The sequence below is a fragment of the Myotis lucifugus genome, unplaced genomic scaffold (assembly GCF_000147115.1).
Source record: "Myotis lucifugus unplaced genomic scaffold, Myoluc2.0 scaffold_300, whole genome shotgun sequence".
Taxonomy (NCBI): Eukaryota; Metazoa; Chordata; class Mammalia; order Chiroptera; family Vespertilionidae; genus Myotis; species Myotis lucifugus.
The window spans coordinates 295499-319163 of NW_005871348.1; the positions used below are offsets into that span (position 1 = coordinate 295499).

The following is a 23665-nucleotide window of genomic DNA, read 5'->3' on the forward strand; positions in this document are numbered from 1 at the left end:
TCACATCCATAAGGGACACACTCAAGAGGCAGACTCAGTGGAGCACCAAAGCCCCACTGAAGCAAGTCCTACCCCATAAGGGTGTCTCCAGCACAGCAGTTCTTCCACTATAGGCACAGCAGGTCCTCGCAGTCAGCCAAAATGCGGAGACAAAGAAACATGTCACATGAAAGAAATTGAGGAAAGCAAACTACTGGACATAGAGTTCAAAACCACAGTTATAAGGTTACTCAAGAATCTTCTACGAACCTCCGAGGAACTTAGTGAGACCTTCAAGGATCTTAATGAGAATGCCAAAAAAATGGAAAAGGACCAGTCAGAAATTAAACATACACTGACTGAAATTAAGAATAATATACAGAGATCCAACAGCAGACTAGAGGATCCCAAGAATCAAGTCAAAGATTTGAAATACGAAGAAGCAAAAAACACCCATCCTGAAAAGCAAAAAGAAAAAAGAATCCAAAAATATGAAAACAGTGTAAGGAGCCTCTGGGACAACTTCAAACGTACCAACATCCGAATTATGGGGGTGCCAGAAGAAGAGAGAGAGCAAGATATTGAAAACCTATTTGAAGAAATAATGACAGAAAACTCCCCCTACCTGGTGAAAGAAATAGACTTACAAGTCCAGGAAGCGATGAGAACCCCAAATAAGAGGAATCCAAAGAGGACCACACCAAGACACATCATAATTAAAATGCAAGGGCTAAAAACAAAGAGAGAATCTTAAAAGCAGCAAGAGAAAAACAGTTACCTACAAGGGAGTACCCATACGACTGTCAGCTGATTTCTCAACAGAAACCATGCAGGCCAGAAGGGAGTGGCAAGAAATATTCAACGTGATGAATAGCAAGAACCTACAACCAAGATTACTCTACCCAGCAAAGCTATCATGTAGAATTGAAGGTCAGATAAAGAGCTTCACAGACAAGAAAAAGCTAAAGGAGTTCATCACCACCAAACCAGGATTATATGAAAAGGCTGAAGGATATTCTTCAAGAAGAGGAAGAATAAGAAAAAGGTAAAGATAAAAATTATGAACAAAGTGACAACAAATAAGTATCTATTAACAAGTGAATCTAAAAATTAAGTCAGAATAAACTGGTAAATATAATAGAAGCAGGGGCATAGAAAGGGAGTGGACTGACAATTCTCGGGGGGAAGGGGGTGTGGGGGGGGTGCGGGAAGAGAATGAACAAAAATCTTACACCTATGATGAGGACAGTGGCGGGGGGTAAGGGCATGGGTGGGGCGGGACAGTGAGGGAGCTATGCTATGGGGGGGAAAAAAAGAGGAACATCTGTAATAATCTGAACAATAAAGATTTATTTAAAAAAAGAAAAAGAAAAAAGAAAAAAATACCCCTGGTCAGTGTGGCTCAGTTGATTGGTTATGGTCCCATGAACCAAAAGATGGCCGGTTAGACTGGCGGTTTGATTCCCCATCTGGGCACAGGCCTGGGTTGCAGGCTCCACCCCCAGTAGGGGGTGGGGCATGCAGGAGGCAGCCAATCGATGTTTTTCTCTCTTGGATGTTTTTATCTCTCCCTCCCTCTCTCTGAAATCAATAAAAATTTTTAAAAAGAAATAAACATAGTAATTTTGGATAAGTGGTAGATGAAATAAATCAAAACAGGAAATTAACAGATTATGATAGAGGTAGGTGATAGTAAGACGATAGTATGGAAGTGCAAGAGGTATAGTCACTTTTTAAAGTGCCTATATGGACAAAATTCTGTAGAGAAAGAGAAATTGGGTTTTGCTGGATGTAAGGTCTTTCAACAAATCTTGAATAAGTACACCCTCATTTCATTCATCCAAACCCTAAGACACCCGAAGAATAAAATCCAAATTCTTTTGCTTAGATGTAAAGATGTTTAAAATCTGGTCCTGCTCTGCCTTTCCAGAATTATTTCATGTTAGCCATGATACCATGGACACTGGATATGTGAAATCAGGAAAGAGAATGGCACGCAGTTTTCAGATTTTATTTAAACAGGTATCAATAATAAAGGTAGGGAATACAAGGTGGGGGCAGGGGGAGAAAGTTTGGGATAAGGATGTTAATAGGCTGAGTTCAAAGGGCCTTAGACAACTGCAGAAAGATGTCCAATAGACTGATGACAAACAATGGTCTCAGAATAAAACAATGGTCTCAGAATAAAGGCTGAGCCTAGAATTCTAGACACAGGAGTTACTGACACACATAGTTGGTAATGAAATCGTTTAGGGAGAACTTATTAATTGAAAAGAAAAAGGAAAGTGAAGGATCAATACACTAGAATTTTAGGGCACAACAATATTTTAAGGACAGAGAAAAGACAAGCAGAAAAGCTTCTAAGGAACATCAGTAATGACAGACCACCAGAGTGCTGGCTGGTGTGGCTCAGTTGGTTGGGCATGGTCTCATGCACCAGGAAGTTGCTGGTTTGATTTCTGGTCAAGGGCTCACGCCTGGGTTGCTGCCTCAATCCCTCCGTAGGAGGGTGTGCAGGAGGCAGCCTATCGATGTTGCACTCTCACATTGATGTATCTCTCTCTCTCAAAATCAACAAACTATTCTTTAAAAATAAAAGAGAGAGACAAAAGAGAAAACCCATGGTAAAATGTCATTTCAAAAATCAAGGAAGATGAAGATGAAAAAAGGAATAGTGTGCACAGTGCCAAAGGCAGCAGAAAGGCCAAAATTTATAAAAACTACAAGTGTCCATAGAGTTTATCAATGTCTTTGGTACTCTTGCAAGAACCATTTCTGTGGAGAAGTAGGGTGCAGATGGGGGTCAGTCACAAAGCAATAACAATGGATTGAAGGATAAGAGCTGAGAAAGTAAGGATAGTAACTGTATGCCATTTGGAAAGATTTCCCTGTGAAAGGGGAAGACATAAGAATAGTGTGACATACTATAATTGCAGTGCAAAGTTTGAAAGTAAAGGGGGACCCTAAACACACAGGAGTAAATTGAGATTATTTTGGGCAACCAAGATTTATGGTCACCCCACCAAGTAGAAGAGGAGTTGAGGCTATAAGAGGATGTTTTCTTGAGGGGATGGGGGAAGAGACATATTGAGATTTTTTTTCTATCTATCAGGGAGAGTGGGGGGGGGGGGGGGGAAGGCTTAATACCTAGAGGAGCTTAGACCTTAGGACAGGCCTGAATAAGATAAGAATAGAGATGGAAATTACATAGCCTTATATTTAAATGGAAAAGAAATTCCTAGAGTCATTTGTTGTTAAAAAAAAAAAAAAAAGAAAAGAAAAAAGAAAAAGCTGGTCAAAGTTATTCTTCACATCTTCAAAGTATGTACTTGAAATGAAGAGGTTTTTTAAAGCCTTGATTCCCTTTATGTTACAATGGAAAGAAGTGTAAATTCTGAAATTTATAGGCCTATGAAATTGAGTTTAAATAAATTTGTTACCAAAAAAGTTGCCTGGCAATTAATTCTATTTCACATACACTAGGAGAGCATGATATTAAATAACAACAAATAAGAACCCTAAAGTGACTCCTTTATTAGGCAAGTCATTTTAAATGGTAACAGTCACCCTAGATTTATTCATTTTTCAAGTGAAAGAGAAGCCAAAATGACCTACCTAAAGTCACTATTCTGGTTAGTGCTGGCTGGTCTCTCCCCTTCCTTTCACTCCCATCTCTACTCTAATCTTCTAGTTGTATTCACTTCTAATCAGCACTTCTGACATCTAATCCACCATGCTTTCCACTTCATCGTGTTGCCTCTTTTCATCAAAATTTAACTGAAGACATAACTAAGCCAAGTCATTAACAGAGGTAAGTATACCATCACCTTCACAAAAACTATCTATATACTACAGTAAAACTTTCCTCAATATTAAGCTATTGTGTTCAGCATATTAAACATTAGTAAGAAAACTACTCAGTGATGAACCACAACTATTTTAAAACTCTGCACAGACGTTATTTATAGTTTATGTCAGCTAATCTGCTCTGCATGTTTTTTATCTCACACCTTAAAGAATGCTAACAGAAAGTAAACATGCTGGAATAGACACCTCCTTTACACACTAACTCCTCAGAAGACTACATGAATTCCTGTAACATATGTTACTGTTAAAATAAGGCTAAATCATTCATTCTCAGTGAAAACAAGGTGGCTTCCAAGGAGCCAAATTTGGTTCTTGGGGAGAGAGGAAAGAGACAAAAAAAAGTTTTAAGATATTACAATAGGTGTGGCCTCCATAGGGCCACAATGCATAAGCAAATACACAGTGTATCTGTGGTATTAGAACTTTGGGGGCTGGGGTAGGGGGGGTTGACAGTAAGAGAAATACTGTCTAAAAAAAGATCATTAGGGGGAGAATAATGTTTTTTTAAAAAGGTTGAGAAAAACTAAGCTAAATGCTAGTCTGCATCTCAATGTATTAAAAACTGTCATGTTTAAAGAAAATACCTAAATAATTCACCTTTTTATTCTATTTGGCCAACTCTTCTGTTTCATCAATCATCTTAAAATTGAATTTTATGCACTTTTAGATAAATACCAACCAACTGGTCTCTTCTCTTCCTCTACTCCTATTCCCAATTCATCAGCCATATATTTCCACTCCATCAAGGAGTCTGGAATAATCTGACTCATACAGTACACACTTATCACAACTGAAGATTTTAAGTTCATTCACTCAATAACTATTTGTATAGTGCTTACTATGTACCTGGTACTATGTTAGTTTTCCTTCCTGAGACTTATCCATCATTGTTGTCTCACTTAAATGAATACATGCAAGATGATGTAGACTATTCTGAGAACTTATTAACACCCAAAGCTCCTGCAAGAAGTAGAGAGGGCAGCCAAGTTTCAAAAACTATGCACAGAGAATTAGAGAAAGAGCCACCAGTACTGGAAAACATTCTAAGTTTGGTAATGGATAAATTATTGAGGTAGGACGGGAAGGATGATGGAGGGATAAGTGAAGGAGGAAGAGATAAGCAAAAAGCTTTCCCAACATAACACCAAAATGCCAAGGACTGGTCACCATCAGAACCCCAAAGCATCATATTCGATTGGAGAAATATTTTCTGTACATGGGGAAAGTGATCCGAGTTTTTTAAAAACCTGTAGAAGGACTTTGCTTTAGAGAAATCTGATGTTAACTAGCCAATGTTAAATATGTCTTCTGAAAGCAAAGTATATGTCTTATAATACTTTTAACATAACACTTTAATTTTTTGCCCCACAATGCAACATTCACCATTCCCTCTGTAAAACATACTAACCAGCAAAGGATGACAAATGAATGTATCTTTATGTATTTTAAGCTAAAAATGTTACAACATGTGGTTTTTTAATTCTCACTTCACTGGACTTTTTCCATTAATCTGAAAGTCCCAATTGTCAGATAAAACAGCTTATTTTCCTTTTAATATATTTACTGTGCATTTTTAAAAAAACAATAACTGTGAACATATCAGCAATTTCCAATCATTTCTAGTAAAATACTTTTAATAAAAAATTTAATATCCAGTAACTGAGATATTATGACTGAAATTAATCAAAACATTTATATCTGCATGAGAAACAGAACTACATTTGTATCAGACAATCATTTACTCAGTTTATAGACAATAAAAACTCAATTTTTTGCCGAGGCAAGGACTCAATTCAATAACTTTTCCCCAACTAGGGGTCAAAAGACCTAAGGTCAAAATATATACAAAATTATAGAAACCGTTTACAGAAAAGTAGAGGAATCATAAACTACATGTAAAAATTGCACTGTAGAAAGTTTTTAAAGTCTTGAAAAAATACACATCACTATTTAAAGTATCTCTCATGGCATTTCTGCTACAAGTCACACATCAAAGCAAGTGCTTAAAAGAAATTTTCCTAAGCAGGTAGGATCTCAGTAACAATGTGCTGTTATTGTAGCAATTTTGCTTTTCAATGTAACTCAAACTGGTTTTGTAAACAATGGAAATTCCTCCCAAATTGACAACTGATTAATCACAAATTTTAGTTCATAGTTTACTTTGGCTATTCATGCTTCAGTATCTTCCTAAGTATTACAGGAAGAAACTGGAAGAAATAATGAATATAACAGAACTTCAATTAATTTGTTGAATAAGTGAGTGAATGAATGGCTATTTCAGGGGGTAGCACTTTAATGCTGGAAGCCTATATGTATAGGCTCTATGTACAGTAATTATTTCTCTAAGGAATAATTCTCTAACCTGACAGAAAAATAATCCCATAATTTATATTTTAATCTCAGTTCCGAAGAACTCTCTTATCAACACCAGATAACCTTTAGTCTGTTTATCGTTAGTCATACTAAATTCAATTATACCCAGAATAGTAATAAAATCCTAATGACGGTCTTTTACATTTCAATGACAAGCATAGTCAGCTATTGGGCTGTAGGATTACTATCATTTAATCAAATTAGATGATTTATATGAAATGTTATAAAATAAATTATTACCAATGTTCATTAGAGATCCCCCAAATCCATTTATATTGATCTCATAATCTAGCATGTATAAAATCATATGCAAAAAGTGAAATTTTACATACAATATTTCAGAGAAGGGGATTAATCACCTGTAACATGAATTCCTGGTGAAATGAAATCAATGCAGGAACAAATTTATATGCCCTGAGAACATAACATATCATATACCATATCTGCTATCATATTTAGTGTTTTTCAATAACACATACACCTAATTGAATTCTATATCTGACCTATGTGGCTTTAAACTTTCTGACATTAATTCTGTATACCTAAGAACTTAAGAAACTTCAGTGGAACACTGAAAGAATGTTAAAATGAATTGAACAACTGAGAACCAGTATCCAAGTTGTTCAATTTGGTTATACATATTGAAAAATTATTTTTAAACTTCCAGAGAATTTATTTAAAATACAAAAACAAAAGCCTGGCTGCCTGGGACAGAGGTTGAGCATTGACCTATGAACCAGGAGGTCATGGTTCGATTCCAAATCAGGGCACTTGCCCGGCTCGATCCCTAATATGGGGCATACAGGAGGCAGCCAATCAATGATGCTCTCTCATCACTGATGTTTCTATCCTCCCTCTCCCTTCCTCTCTGAAATTAATAAAAATATATTTTTTAAAAATAATAAAATAAAATACCAATGGCATATTTCACAGATCTAAAACAAATACTCCAAAAATTTATATGGAACCAAAAAAAGACCCCAAATAGCCACAACAAAGAAAAACAAAGTTGAAGGAATCACAATACCAGATACCAAATTATACTATAAAGCTACTGTAATCAAAAACAGCTTGGTACTGACATAAGAACAGGCATATATCAAGGGAACCCAGAAATCAACCCAAGCCATTACGCTAAATCAAATATTTGACAATAAATGGTGTTTGGAAAATTGGACAAGTACATACAAGAAAATAAAACTAGGTTACCAATTTATACCACATACAAGAATAAACTAAAAATGTATAAAAAAACTTAATTGTAAGTTGTGAAACCATAAAAATCTTAGAAGAAAACATAGGCAGCCAAAGCTTATGTATCTCACACAGCAGAATTTTCACAGATACATCTCCTAGGACAAGAGCAAGAAAGGAAAAAATAAACAAATGAGACTACATCAAACTAAAAAGATTCTGCACAGCAAAGGAAAGCATACTCAAAATGCAAAGAAAACCTACTGTATTGGAGAACGTATTTGCCAATGATACATCAGATAAAGGGGTTAATTTCCAAAATATATAAAGAACTAATACAACCCCTATGCATTTTTAAAACAAAAGTCAAAACAGTCTTTATTTTCTAAATAAGGTAAAGGCAGCATATCAAATACCACCTTTTAGGTTATCTCTAAAAGAGTCACATTAAAGATGTCTTCGGTTGTTTATTTTTTTAAATATATTTTTATTGATTTCAGAGAGGAAGGAAGAGGGAAAGAGAGATAGAAACATCAATGATGAGAGAGAATCATTGATCAGCTGCCTCTTACACACCCCCTACTGGGGATAGGGCCTGCAACCCAGGCAATGTGCCACTGAGCGGAATCAAACCCAGGACCCTTCAATCCTCAGGCCTACGCTCTATCCACTGAGCCAAACCAGCTAGGGCGGTTGTAGATTTTTTTTTTTATATTTCTTTATTGACTTCAGAGAGGAAGGGAGAAGGAGAGAGATAGAAACATCAATGATGAGAGAGAATCATTGATTGGCTGCCTCCTGCACACCCCCCACTGGGGAACGAGCCCGCAACCCAGGCATGTGCCCTTGGCCGGAATCGAACCCGGGACCCTTCAGTCCGCAGGCTGACACTCCATCCACTGAGCCAAGCCGGCCAGGGCAGTTGTAGATTTTTAAGAGCTCTAACTTTAAGATCAACTTTTGAAAGCCGCATACCTGATGCCTAATTTTTTTTATTTCATCCGTTTCTATTATTTCCTGTAAGATTTTGGAGAATTCATTCATAAAGGCTCTGTCACTATGAAGGAGTAATCAGACCAACTAATAAAGGTCACTCCCAGTATAAAACAAAGCCACCTAGATTCATCATAGGTCTGCATATTGAAGGAGGTAATAAGCAAGGTTAGACAATGGTTAAATTTTAAGAAAAGAATATACACACAATTAAAATTATCTAGAAATGTGACTTTAATTTTGGAGATCTAGAATATTTAGTATGTCTGAAATATTTTAAGAAACACAGTAATTGGATTTGAGATTCCTTCCAACGAAAGCTCTCTGCTTGAAAGGAGACTGGGAAGCTTCTACAGCAAGTCAGACAATATTGATAATTTTCTTCAAGCTCTCTCTCAGTAACTACTGAGGATCATTAACTATCATCTATTAATGTGTAACTTATGAGTACTCAAATGTTACTTATTGTAACAAATGAGTACTCAAATGAATACTGTTAGATGTGCTACATACTGCTTCTGTATCAAGAAATAAAGAAATGAACTTGACTCAAGCAAGTTGCCAGTTTCTCGGAAGTTTCTAATTTCATAGAGGTATATACCCAAGTAAAAATAATTATGAACAAAGAAAGATTCTAATGCATAGTTAAGCTACAGTGGAACATTAGTGTTTGTTTAGTATCTAGTTTCCAGTTCCAAAGTACTATAAATAAGATATGAGACACCAAACAAACCTACGTAATACCAACTGGTACTAGAAGACAACAGGGCTTTTTTCCCTCCTAGCAAACAGTTATTTTATTGTGCATGCTGTTTTCAGAACACTGAACAATCTTTGCTCTAAGCTTTTAAAATTAATATGTAAACATATTAATACATATTTAACTGAAGATTTTGGCAGGAAGAAACTGTAAAATCCCAAAGCATCTTTTATACACAAATAAAACAAAAGAGGATAAAAACCAGTTCACTAAAAAATTGCATACCTATCTAATCTAGTAATTTCACATTGAATTTATAAAATATTTTAAGATAGTTTGTTCTCCAGTTAAGTGCAAAAATGTATGCTAGTATTTTTAATTTAGTTCTTATCATAACTAGCAAGTTAGAAAAACTGAATTTAGTAAATGCATATAAAATATTTCTAGTCCCTAACACATTATCTCTAATTCTAAAAATTTAATTCCTGAGGACTCCATTACATACTCTTAAGGAAAGCCAGACGACATAGTTGAGATACTAAAATTTTTTACTGCTATAAAGCCAGAGAAGAGATAGTGGTTGCCAGAAGTTAGGGGGGAGGAGAAGGGTCTGATTGCAGAGGGATAGCATGAAGGAATTCTTTGGGGCATTGGAATTGTCCAGTAAGGGTGGTAGTGGCTGTAATTATCTAGGCATGTGTTAGAACTGAAAATAAGTAAATGTTTATGCATGTACTTAGCAGCTTTTACAATAGCCAAAAGTTGCAAACAGCCCAAATGACCATCAATGAGTGGATGGATAAACAAACTGTGGTATACACTGAGTGGCCAGATTATTATGACCACCCCATCAGTACTTCATTGGGCCACCTTTTGCCTTCAATACTGTGATGATTCTTCTTGGCATTAACTCCACGAGATGTTGAAAGGTGATGCGAGGAATCTGACATCATGCCTGATGAATAGCACTGTCCAGTTCTGTGAGATTTGATGGTTGTGGAACCAGCTGCCTGATTGCTCTTTTAACTTCGTCCCACAAATGCTCAATTGGATTGAGATCTGGTGATTGTGGGGGCCACCTAAGCAAGGTAAAGTCTCCCTCATGTTCTTGAAACCACTCCTGCACAATACAAGCACCGTGGCATGGCGCATTGTCTTGCTGGAAGAAGCCATCTCCACTGGGATACACCATCTACATGATAGGATGAACTTGATCAGCAACGATACTTAGGTATGTTGTGCTATTCAGACGTTGTTCCACACGAAGTAAAGGGCCCAAATCATGCCAGGAAAACATGCTCCAAACCATAACACTGCCCCCACCAGCTTGAAGAGTTGTACTCATGCATGTGGGGTGCATGCTTTCATGCTGTTTCCACCAAATTCTCACTCTGCCATCTGCATGATGCAACTGGAAACGTGATTCATCAGACCACATGACTTTTTTCCAATGCTCGACTGTCCAATCCTTGTGTTCCTGTGCGAATTGGAGACGTTTTACCTTGGTAGCTGCAGACAGCAAAGGTGTTTGAACAGGCCTTCGGCTTCCATATCCCATACGATGCTGTGTACGGCTAATTTGCTTACAAATGTCAAGTGGTCATAATAATCTGGCCACTCACGTTCAAATATATCCCACGTTCAAAGGCTGTTAAATCGCGTTGTTTACCCATATCTTCAGAAAAAAATCACTTCTACTATCGTGATAAACAACCTGCTTCCCTATTTATAATGGTTTGGCCCTCTAGCAACTTCAGCGCGAAATTATAGCTACAAACGTCAGGTGGTCATAATAATCCGGCTACTCAGTGTATACATCCAATGAAATATTATTCAACCATAAAAAGGAATGAAATAAAGAAACATGTTACAGCATGGATGAACCTTGAAAACAATATGCAAGTAAAAGAAGCCAGACACTAAAGGTCATATATTATATAATTCTATTTACATGAAATATTTAAAACAGATAAATCCAAAGAGACAGAATACAGATTGGTGATTGCCAGGGACAGAGAGAAAAGGAAAGGAGGACTTTGAAGTCATGGAAATGTTTTGAAACTAGTTATAAATAGATAGATAAAGGTAGTGGTTGTGTAACACTATGAATGTACTAAATGCCACTTATTCGCTTTAAAATAGTTAATTTCATGTCATATGAATTTTACCTCAAAGTATACACCTATATGCATATATACAATATATGAAGTTTCATACATAAGCAACATGGTAATAATGATGGTGGTTGTGATACAATTGTAATGATATGTGCTTTTGAAAAACTAAGAAGGGCAGAGCATCTGCCTTTAACATTTAAGGAATATGCACAATACCTGCAAAGGTTAAATATATTCATATGCACACAAAAGACATCCCTTGGCCCTAACTGGTTTGACTCAGAGGGTAGAGCGTCGGCCTGTGGACTGAAAGGTCCCAGGTTCGATTCCGGTCAAGGGCATGTACCTTGGTTGCGGGTACATCCCCAGTAGGGGGTGTGCAGGAAGCAACTGATCGATGTGTCTCTCTCATCGATGTTTCTAATTCTCTATCCCTCTCTCTTTCTCTCTGTGAAAAAATCAATAAAATATATTTTTTAAAAAAAAGACATCCCTCTGTAAAAATATAATCACATCATAAAAGGAAAAACAGATTCTCATTTGACTGGCAAATCTTGTTTGAATGACAAAGCTTAAAAATGATTGATTTCAGTAAACCTTTGAAATTACCATTACTGACATTTGGCTTTGACACTTGTATTAAGATATGAAACTCTCTCCCTAGCTGGTTTGGGTCAGTGGACAGAGCATCAGCCTATGGACTGAAGGGTCCCGGGTTTGATACCGGTCAAGGGCACATGCCTGGATTGTGGGCTCGATCCCCAATAGGGGGGCATACAGGAAGCAGCTGATCAATGATTTTCTCTTATCATTGATGTTTCTATCTCTCTTTCCCTCTCCCTTCCTCTCTAAAAATCAATAGAATTATATACATATATATAAACATATATATATATATAAAGATATAAAACTCACCAAGAAAATGAAAATATGACCTCATCTACAAAGCCCAGAAACTGCTGTTGTTGGCAGGGAGGAAGACCCTGTCACCAACTTAGAAAAGAACAACCCCTAATGGGTAACTAATTGCTTCTCAATGGCCAGAGTTAAGCCATATGTCACAAGGATCATAGGACATTAAAGGCCAAAAATCATGCCTTTATGCACTCAGCAACTGGCATCTTCTGTGTGTCATTTACTGTGCCAGAGTACACCAAAAAAGATTAACTCGGGCCCTAAACTTCAAAAATACACAGTTCACATTCAAGCCTGTGAAGCTAATGGGATTCTGATATATAACTGATAGAATTAAAACTGGTATAACCAATTTAGAAAATAATGTGGCAAAATATAATAAAGCTAAACATATACATACCATCTAACTTATAAATTCAATTCAAGGTACATATATCTTCCAAAAAAACTTGTACATAAAAGTTCCTAACAGCATTATTCATTACAAGCTCAAACTATAAATGATCCAAATATCCATCAACACAACAGCCTGGGTAAATAAACTGTGGCCTACTCACACAATGGAATACTGTACTGCAGTAGTTCTCGACCAGGGATGATTTTGCCCCCCCCAGGGGACATTTGTCAACATCTGGATATGATTAGGTTGTAACAACTGGGGGGGGGGGGGTGCTACTGGCATCTAGTGGATAAAGGTCAGGATTCTGGTAAACATCCTTCAATGCACAGGAGAGCCACCCATAACAAAGAATTATCCCATCAAAAATGTCAAAGGGCCAAGTTTGAGAAATCCTGGCTTACAGCAATGAGAATAAACTAGACCACACAGATTATATGGATATAACGTTGAGCAAAAAAAGAAGACAAAGAAGAATGCATATCTATAATTTCACTTAAATAAAGCTCGAAATCAGGCAAAATCAATCCCTGGTGTTAAAAGTCAGGATAGTGGGGATCAAGAGGGGCACAAGCAAAGTTCTGTTTCTTGAGCTGAGTACTAATTATTTGGCACTGTGTGTAAATTTGTTGAACTGAATAATTAAAAATGTGTGTATATTTTTAAGTATATTATTCTTCCATAAATAGCTTATTTTAAAAAAACTTATATGCATTTCAAAGACAGACAATCTGTCCTAGCTGGTTTGGCTCAGTGGATAGAGTGTTGGCCTATGGACTGAAGGGTCCCTGGTTCAATTCCAGTCAAGGACACATGCCTGGGTTCTGGGCTCGATCTCCAGTAGGGGGCGTACAGAAGGCAGCTGCTCAATGATTCTCTCTCATCATTGATGTTTCTATCCCTCTCCCCCTTCTCCTTCATCTCTCAGAAATTAATAAAAACGTATTTTTTTTAAAAAAGAGGCAAACCAGAGACCAGAGAAAATTAACAATACATATTATCTAACAAAAAACTTTTTTCCAAAATATATGAAAAGCCCTGGCCAGTGTGGTTCAATTGATCAGAGCATCATCCTGTACACCAAAAGGTATGGCAGGTTCGATTCCCAGTCAGGGTACATGCCCAGGTTGTGGGTTTGATCCCCATTCTGGGCACCTGCAGGAGGCAACTAATTGATGTCTCTCTCTCTCTCTCTCTTCCTGCCCCCCTCCCTCTGCCCCTCCCTCCCTATCTCTCTTCCTCTCTCTAAAATAAATTATATATATATATATATATATATATATATATATTACATAAAGTCTTGCAACTCACAGTAAGAAGTAATCCAAATTTTAAATGGCAAAATATTTGGACACATTACAAAAAAAGATACATGAATAACCAATAAGCACAAAAATATGCTCAACATCACTGGGCATGAGTGAAAGGCAAATGAAACTACAATGAAATGCCACTATACACCCACTAGAATTGCTAAAATTAAAAAGGCTGATGATACCAAGTGTTAGTGATAACTAGAATTATCATACATTGCCAATGAGAAAGTATAATGGTACAAACACTTTGGAAAATATTTTGGCAGGTTCTTATAAAGTTAAACATACACCTGCTTACAACCCAGAAATTCCACTTAAGTATCTTACACAACAGAAATGAAAACATTTTGATACAAAGACTTATACATGAAGGTTCATAGCAGCTGTATACCTAATAGTCTCCCCGCCCCCCAGGAAATAATCCAAATATTTATCAACTGGTGTATGGATAAACAAATTTTAGTATATCAATATAATGGAATATTGGTCTTCCATAAAAAACAATTAGCTACTGAAACAATCAGAAACATGAATGAATCTCAAAAACATTCTTCTGATGTTTACATTAAATTTTAGAATAGGCAAAATTAATCTATAATGACAAAAGCAGATCAGAAGTTGTCTGGGGTCAAGGGAAATGGACGTTGGTAACTGACTACAAAAGGGATACAAGGGAACTTTTGGGGTGATAAAACTTCTATATCTTCATTGTAGTGGTCATTATACAGGTGCATATATTTGTCAAGACTCACAAAACTATATTGTTTATATTAACTGGGTATGGTAAGACACAGACACGGATATGATTGTCATGAAGGAAGGAGTTTATATTCACAGTTCCCTAGAAACAGGAGGCAAGCCACAATACACCAGGCCACAAGAAGTACCAGAGTGGGTCAGGAGTTAGAGGAGAGGAGAGAAAAATGTATCAATAAAGTGTGGTTTTCGCAGGAAAGAATGGGCAAGGCAGAGTAAGGGTAAGCAAGTTAAGCAGGTTTAGGATTGGCTAGTCTGAAATAATTTCAGTGGTCTCCACAGTATAGGAACAACCCCCTTGGCTGGTAGTTGGCCCTCAGGTGATTAAAGCAAGGGGATAGTTGCCCAGGAGTGTAAGAGGCGCAATAAAGGAGGTAGATGAGGAATATATCCTGGATCAGGGGGTCCTCAAACTACGGCCCTCGGGCCACATGCAAATACAAATATTGTATTTGTTCCTGTTTTGTTTTTTTTACTTCAAAATAAGATATGTGCAGTATGCATAGGAATTTGTTCATAGTTTTTTTTTAAACTATAGTCCAGCCCTCCAACAGTCTGAGCGACAGTGAACTGGCCCCCTGTTTAAAAAGTTTGAGGACCCCTGTGACCTGGATTCATTGGTTTGCACATTTTCTGCTTAAGTCATTAGCATAGCCTCTTAATTGATCTATGACTTAGAAACAAAAGCTTCCTGGGGGTTGAGAGTTATGGTTTTGGCCCTCTCAGTAGCAATATTGAAAGCCAGAAGACAATGGGGCAAAGCCTCCAAATTTCTGAGTATTCTCAACATAGAATTTACCAGCCTGACAACCAAACATAAAAAGAAAGTCTCAAAAAATTTTACCTCCCAAGCACTCATTCTCAGAAAGCTCCTAGAGGAAATGTGCACCCCAAACAAGGGAATAATCCAAAGAGGAAAAAGTCATGGAAGCCAGTCAACAGATTCTAACAAAAAAAAAGGTCAAAGGAATTCATTCCCAGGAGGTAGGCAAAGAAAGCCTCATGACAATGCTTTGGAGCAGACATACAGGACAAGTAGTCTAAACCAGAGATGGAGAAAGGCAGAGGGTTCCAAGGACATATGCAGGAGATAAAAAAAGAAGGGGGAGGGGAGGGGAGGGGAGGGGAGGAGAGGGCGAACTAATCAAGTATCTGATAGGTTTAACTAAGAGATAAGTTGTTTTGAGAGGTATTTGGGGGGAAAGTGTTGAAGGATGTAGAAATAGTTGGCTAAAGATTTAAAAGAAAGCAAGGTGAGCCCTCTCAAAGGCAGTTAACTACAAGAAAACATAAAATATACTTAGCTCAGTAGTGAACATTTACAATATAATAGTATAGCTAACCTTGATCATGTTATTAAGGTAACCAAACATTGTAATATTGGCAGAACGAAGGGGGAAGGGTATGTGTGAGTGTGTACATGTGTGTATGTTTAAGACCTAAAACTTTACCAATACAGGATATTACTACATAATGCCTAAGATGAATACGTTTCTTAACAAACAGTACACTCATACGATTTGTAAATATAAAAGTAAATACAGTAAACCTCGATATAATGGACTAATTGGGGCAAGGGGATGTCCGTTAAAGCCAAAGTCCAATTTTTTTCCTAATCCAAGTTAAAAAATTGACAAGTTTACCTGTTTTTACTTATGTAGACACATTTGTGTAATTAAATTTAGTACGTATGAAAAATTTAATTTCACAGAAAAGTTTTCTATATGTATTACTATAATTTTAAACTTATACTGAATATGTCTAGTAAATGGGTACATTCCCATCACCCTGAGTAAACAAATGCACATGGCTGGGGCATGGCTTAACACACAGTCAGAACATCCCGAGTTAAAAATGCTGCAGAAAGTCACCAACAGAACCAATTACTGGGTGTGATGGGGGTATGATCATTCCCCAAAACTGTTTATGAGTGGTGACTCATAGATTTCTATGTAGACCAAAGTTGTAGATATGCAATATTTATTAATGTCAGCAAAATTACTAGTGTTCTTTCCAACATATGGCCTACTCGCTAAAATTTATTAAAAATAAACAGTGAAGCCCAGCCGGTGTGGCTCAGTGGTTGAGCATCGTGCCATGAAACAAGAGGTCACCAGTTGGATTCCTGGTCAGGGCACATGCCCTGATTGTGGACTCGATTCCCAGTAGGGGGCATGCAAGAGGCAACCAATTGATGTTTCTCTCCTATCGCTGTTTCTATCTCTCTATCCCTCTTCCTTCCTCTCTTCTCTAAAAATCAGTCAAAATATTTTATAATAAAAAAATAACAATGAAGCCGGGCCCCTGCGACTCAGTGGTCAGAGGGTGGGCCTGCACAACCAAGGGCCATGGGTTCGAATCCCGGCCAAGGTCAAGGTGCATAGGGAGGCAACCAATCAATGTCTGTCTGTTTGTCTCTCTCTCTCTCTCTCTCTCTCTCTCTTGGTCCTTCCCTCTTTTCCTCCCCCCTTCCTTTCCAGTCTCTCTAAAAATCAATGAAAAAATATCCTTGGGTGAGGATTCTTAAAAAAAAACAACAACAACCAGTGAATTAATAACAAAAATAACCTGTTATTTTAATTACAGTGGGGCCTTGACTTACGAGTTTAATTCGTTCCGTGACGGAGCTCGTAATTCAAATTACTCATATGTCAAATCAAAAAGTGAACGAGTGAGACACGTGATGCTGGGCTGATGTTGTGGCGTTCACTGTGACGTTCGCTGCGCCAACTAGCGGTGGGGTATTTGAAGCTGGCTCGTAACCCGAATTTTAGCTCGCAACTCAAAGCAAAAAATCGGCCGAGAGATGGCTCGTATCTCGAAAAACTCGTTAGTCGGGACACTCGTAAGTCAAGGCCCCACTGTAGAAGCAAATCTTGGTTAAAAGCATTTTTAAATTAACAGGGTGTTAATTTTCACATATGATATATGGACCAGAAATTCTGTCCATTAAATCCAAAGTCCATTAAACCGAGGCCACAAAATCAAGGGTTTACTGTCCTCAAAGAAACAGCAAAATAATTGGAAAAGCAATTGCCTCTAAGATCAGGAGGGTCTTACTATAAGTAAATTCCTACCACAGTTCTATTGGCCTGGGGGCAAAAAACTTCAACACACTATATTTATTTTCTTAATGTTTTTAAATTGATTTTTAGGTAGAGAGGTAGGGAAAGGTGAAACAGAAACACTGATGAGAGAGACACATCGATCAGCTGCCCCCTGCACACCCCCTACTGAGGGAATCAAGCCAGCAATCCAGGCATGTGCCCTGACCAGAAATCAAACCCAGGACCTCTTTGTCCATGGTATGGCGCTCAATCCACTGAGGCACACCAGGTAGGCTCAACATGCTATATTTAGAGTCAGACTGACACAAGTTATGAGCTTACTTAGCTAGTCAGTCAGGTGTTCCAAGGGCCCTGGAGCCATTCATATCATAGCTGGTATATTAACCTAGGGATTTACTGTCTCAAGTTTAACCTATGTTCAGGTATGTCTTTGGGAAAAATTTAAAATATTTAAATTATTCACAAATAATTTCTATTACATTTCTGTATTCTATAAAGGTATAACATGTTTAATACTGTAAAGTAACTAGAAATTAATCAAAATTAATACAAAAATCCCTATTTATGGGAGTCATATCACACATACATTTTATTCTCCTTCTTATAAACTTCACAATGGATATAAATGTAATTCTTTAAAAATTATATAACAGATCAAAACAAGGTGGGAAGTAAGCAGCCCCAAAACTGCAAAGAGCCTGCCGGTTGCATCCTACAATTGAGACCATCTATACCAGCGGTTCTCAACCTGTGGGTCGCAACCCCTTTGGCAGTCGAACGACCCTTTCACAGGGGTTGCCTAAGACCATCCTGCATATCAGATATTTACATTACGATTCATAACAGTAGTAACATTACAGTTATGAAGTAGCAACAAAAATAATTTTATGGTTTGGTCATAACATGAGGGCCAGAAGGTTGAGAATCACTGATCCATACTAATAAAAGGGTAACATGCTAATTAGACTAGATGTCTTCTAGACATCCTTCCAGACAAGGATCAGGCCAGCAATGGAGAGCAGTTAGGGGCCATCAGGCCGGCAGGGGAGAGCAATTAGGGGGTGATTAGGCCGGCAGGGGAGAGCAGTTAGGGAGCAATCAGGCTGGCAGGGGAGAGCAGTTAGGGGGTGATCAGACCAGCAGGGGAGAGCAGTTAGGGAGCAATCAGGCAGGCAGGCATGTGAGCGGTTAGGAGCCAGCGGTCCCGGATTGCGAGAGGGATGTCCGAAACCAGCAGTCGGACATCCCCCGAGGGGTCCTGGATTGGAGAGGGTTCAGGCCGGGCTGAGAGACCGCCGCCCACCCCCCAGCATGAATTTTGTGCACTGGGCCTCTAGTAACTGTATAAACTGAAATGGCTCATCCCACATGCTCTTTTAACCAACTCTGCCATCCTAACCATTAGGATTTGACTAGGAAGAACTGAAAATATATGACAGTGGTAAACCACCTCTGGGGTGACACTGAAAAAAAAAGCTGTTGTATCAAGGGATATTCTATATTGAGCAGTGTAAGTACAAGGAAGCAGGTCCCAAAGAGATAGTTTAAGTTGTTATTCTAGTTACCCATAAGGTCTGCTTAACAATCTTATAGGGTCTAAGGACCCAGAATGCTTAAATGGAAAAAGAATCCCATGTACTCTAAAACCTTTTGTATTCTTGAAATAAACTCTCACTGCCAAAAAGAGTACATTAGTTCATCTATTCATTCTTTTACCCATTCAGAAAATACTGAATATGTCAGGGAAGATATCTATGTGTATACACATGCACACAGAAATTCTGAATGTAGTAAGTGATAGGGAAAGTATGAAGTGTTATAAGAAATGCAAATAGAGTATCTATCTATTTCTGGAAAATCAGACCACCCTTGCCATCTTAAAAGCATAAAATTAACAATGAAATTTTCCTTTAAATTGGTAAAAACCTGCTTAAATTACTCATTTAAGTGAATAATTACTTTAGGCAAATAAAACAGAAACACCTTTGTTAAATGAATGAAAATGTTTTCAATTCAGTGACTTTTTTTCTAACATTCAGGACACTTACTTTTTAAAAATACGGTTTTATTGACTTTAAAGAAAGAGAGGGAGAGAGGGAGGGAGAGAGAGAAACTTTGATGAGAGAGAACCATCAATTGGCTGCCTACTGCACAACCCCTACTGGGGATCAAGCCCACAACCCAGGCATGTACCCTGACTGGGAATCAAACCAATGACCTTTTGATGCATGGGACAATGCTCAACTGGCCAGGGCTCAGTGACTATTTTTATTCATTCATTCATACATTCATCAAATATTTACTGAATGCCTTCTGTGAACCAAGCACCAGGAATACAGCACTGAACAAGTTAAAGACTATGCTCTTATGGAACTTACAATCTAGTGAAGGATATCTATATATTCTAAATATATAAAGGGCTAATATGCAAATTGTCCCTGTGGGAGTTTGACTGGGAAACCGGGAGTTCGATTGCTTGCTATGACATGCGCTGATCACCAGGGAGCAGCACAAAGTGAAGGAAGGCCCTGGCCAGCAGCCGGCCTGATCACCAGCCAGGCCTAGGGAACCTACCAATGCATAAATTTCGTGCACTGGGCCTCTAGTCTACTAGTCTAATCTAATAAAAGAGAAGCATGCAAATTGACCACACCTCTGCTATGCCCAAGTCACGCCCACCAGCCAATCAGAGCGACTATATGCAAATTAACCCAACCAAGATGGCGGCCGGCAGCGAAGGAGCTGGAGCAAGCAGGAGGCTTGGTTGCCCCAGTGATGGAGGAAGCCAAGCTTCCCCCCTGCCCTGGCTGGCTGTGGCCTCCGCTCAAGGCAACAAAGTTTCAATTATAGAAGATAAATAAATCCCAGATACCTGCTTCCAGCCAGCCTCCACTGGGAGATTGGGTGGCTGGGGGCCATGGCCAGCCTGCAAACAGCCATCAGCCCTTCACCCAGGATGGCCACACCCTCATGGGGGTGAGGGTCCCTGCTGGGGGGGCTTGGCCAGCCTGCAAAACAAGCCATCAGCCACTCACCCAGGCTGGGCCACAACCTCATGGGCTGAGGGTCCCCGCTGGGGGGGGCTTGGCCAGCCTGCAAACAGCCATCAGCCCCTCACCCAGACTGGCCAGGTACCCCAGTGGGGACCCCCACCCTGAAGGGGCTGTGGCCAGCCTGCAAACAGCCATCAGCCACTCACCCAGGCTGGCCAGGCACCCCAGCAGGATCCTCCTCCCTGAAGGGGGTGTGGCCAGCCTGAAAACGGCCCTCAGCCCCTCACCCAGGCTGACCAGGCACTCCAGCAGGGACCCCCACCCTGAAGGGGGTGTGGCCAGTCTGAAAACAAGCCTCAGCCCCTCACCCAGGCTGGCCAGGCACCCCAGCAGGACCCCCACCCTGATTCAGGACACCCTTCAGGGCAAATAGCCGGCCTCCACCCATTCACCAGGCCTCTATCCTATATAATAAAAGGGTAATATGCAAACTGACCCTAACAGCAGAACGACTGGTCACTATGACACACAATGACCACCAGGGGGCAGACGCTCAATGCAGGAGCTGCCCCCTGGTGGTCAGTGAGCTCCCACAGGGGGAGCTCTGCTCAGCCACAAGCCAGGCTGATGGCTGCCAGTACAGCAGTGGTGGTGGGAGCCTCTCCCGCCTCCTTAGCAGCGCTAAGGATGTCCGACTGCAGCTTAGGCCTGCTCCCTGCTGGAAACTGGACATCCCCCAAGGGCTTCCGGGCTGCCAGAGGGATGTCTGACTGCCAGCTTAGGCCCAATCCCCCGGGGGAGCAGGCCTAAGCCAGCAGGTGGTCATCCCCTGAGGGGTCCCAGACTGAGAGAGGGCACAGGCCGGGCTGAGGGACTCCCCTGAGTGCACAAATTTTTGTGCACCAGGCCTCTAGTATATATATAAAAGCCTAAGTGACCATCTGACCGTTCGACCGTCCGACTGGTAGCTATGACGCACAATGACCACCAGGGGGGCAGATGCTCAGTGCAGGAGCTGCCAAGCTGCGGTGACTTGGCAGCTACAGTCCTCGGGTGACACACCCAGAATCAGAGGAGGGAGCCCTATTTCGGGGTGCATCACCCGAGAACTACCCTCTCACAGTCTGGGACCTCACGGGGGATGTCAGAGAGTCTGTTTTGGCCCGATTCCCACAGGCCAGGCCAAGGGACCCTACCGATACATGAATCCGTGCACTGGGCTTACAGTAGATTCATAAACAAAGCATCTACAACGTAAGAAAATAACTGCCATGATGGGGAAATACAGAGAAACCATGAGTTCTATTAAGACTTTAAAGAAAGATGTGTTGTGGGGTGGAAGAGATCAATGGGGGAAAAAGGGGAGGGGGAACATGTGTAATACTTTCAACAATAAAAAATTTTTTAAAAAAGATGTGTCGTAGCGTATTATTCTAAGTAGTGTGCAAATACATGAACCAGAATATTCTCAAGAAATGTTAGTCTGGTTCAGAATCCATAACTAGAGGAAAAATTAGAAGACCAGAAAGGATAAACTAAGGGAGGAGGAAATTTGAGAAGGAATTCTAACATCTGAGTGCTTCCCATGTCATTTATTCCTCAAAACAACTCTAGTCTCGGCCAGTGTGGTTCAGTTGGAGCGTGGTCCCCTGCACCAAAGTATCACAGGTTCGATTCCTGGTCGGGGCACATACAGGAAGCAGTCGTTATCTCTTCTCCTTCTCTCTCTCTCCTCTCTCTCTCTCTCTCTCTCTCTCTCTCTCTCTCTCTCTCTCAAATCAATGAAAACATATCCTCTGTGAGGATTTAGACTGTATCTCTAGCATCCACTCCCTCACTGACATGCACATATATAGCCAAACTTTAATGACAACATACTGCTTCCCAAGGTTATATTTACAGAAACTATTGAGGCAGGAATCTGAACTCTGATCCAACACACAAAGCTATAACTCCAGAAGAAAATGACATGCCAGGTTTAGGAGTTTGGATTTTGTAAAAGATGATTCTCTGATTTTTCAACATGGTAGACTAACAGCACATTGGTGCCAAGAACAGGAACAGAGGACCATGTGAGAATGGTTTAGGGTTCCTTTAAATAAAGAAGTTCTGTTACTTTTTATACAGGAAAGCTTTTTTTAAGGCAAATATTTTCTAGAGGATAATTTAAACTCATCAGATTTAAGACAATAATTATTATATTAGTATGAAATGAGGTTCAAGTTTTAAAACTATTGAAGCTGTATTTTTCACTAACCTATTTTCTTTCAATAAACATGGTTCTAAAAAATTTAACAGCACTACTTAGAGATAGAAAAGCAAATCAAATTAATAAAATATATTTGCAATTCTTACTGCAAAATTAAACACTTACAAATAACTATTGATACCACAGATTATTGACATGTATTTACTTATAATTCTCAATTTTCCACTTTAATAAGATATGATTGCCCTGACCGGTTTGGCTCAGTGGATAGAGCCTCGGCCTGCAGACTCAAGGGTCCCAGGTTCGATTCCGGTCTAGGGCATGTACCTTGGTTGCGGGCACATCCCCAGTGGGGAGTGTGCAGGAGGCAGCTGATCGATGTTTCTCTCTCATCGATGTTTCTAACTCCCTATCCCTCTCCCTTCCTCTCTGTAAAAAATCAATAAAATATATTTTTTAAAAAAGATATGATCATACAGGATTCTCTGTAAAGATTATAACCATTATTTCTAATATAAGATTAAAAGGTGTAATTAATGGAGGGTAGTATTTTTAAAATAATAAAAGCCCTTGTAAATGCAGCATATCTTTATAAAGGGTGTCCCAAAATTCACGCAAGAAGTAATTTTGATAGAAAACACAGGTTTATAATTAAAAATTGTACATTTTTTATTGATTCATAAAGTATACAGTATAGGGTTATGTATGGAATACCATATCGGGTAAATGGCCTCCACAGCTTGCTGGCACATACGCCACTTCTTTTGTTGAAATTTTCCATTACCGTT

At 39.2% G+C, this 23665-nt stretch overlaps 1 protein-coding gene across 4 annotated transcripts in view; it reads right to left on the bottom strand.

Moving 5' to 3' along the window:
* The window catches only part of FNIP1 (folliculin interacting protein 1), a 104719-nt gene that overhangs the window by 74631 nt on the left and 6423 nt on the right, over nt 1-23665 (bottom strand). For 2 of the 4 annotated variants that reach the window (XM_023763774.1, XM_023763773.1), the window contains exon 1: nt 11570-11601. The exons of the other annotated variants lie outside the window; for them this stretch is intronic. In XM_023763774.1, coding sequence (XP_023619542.1) covers nt 11570-11586 — 17 coding nt within the window. In that variant the 5' untranslated portion in view covers nt 11587-11601. Of the gene's footprint in view, nt 1-11569; nt 11602-23665 lie in introns of those variants that run through there. 4 annotated transcript variants of the gene reach the window in all.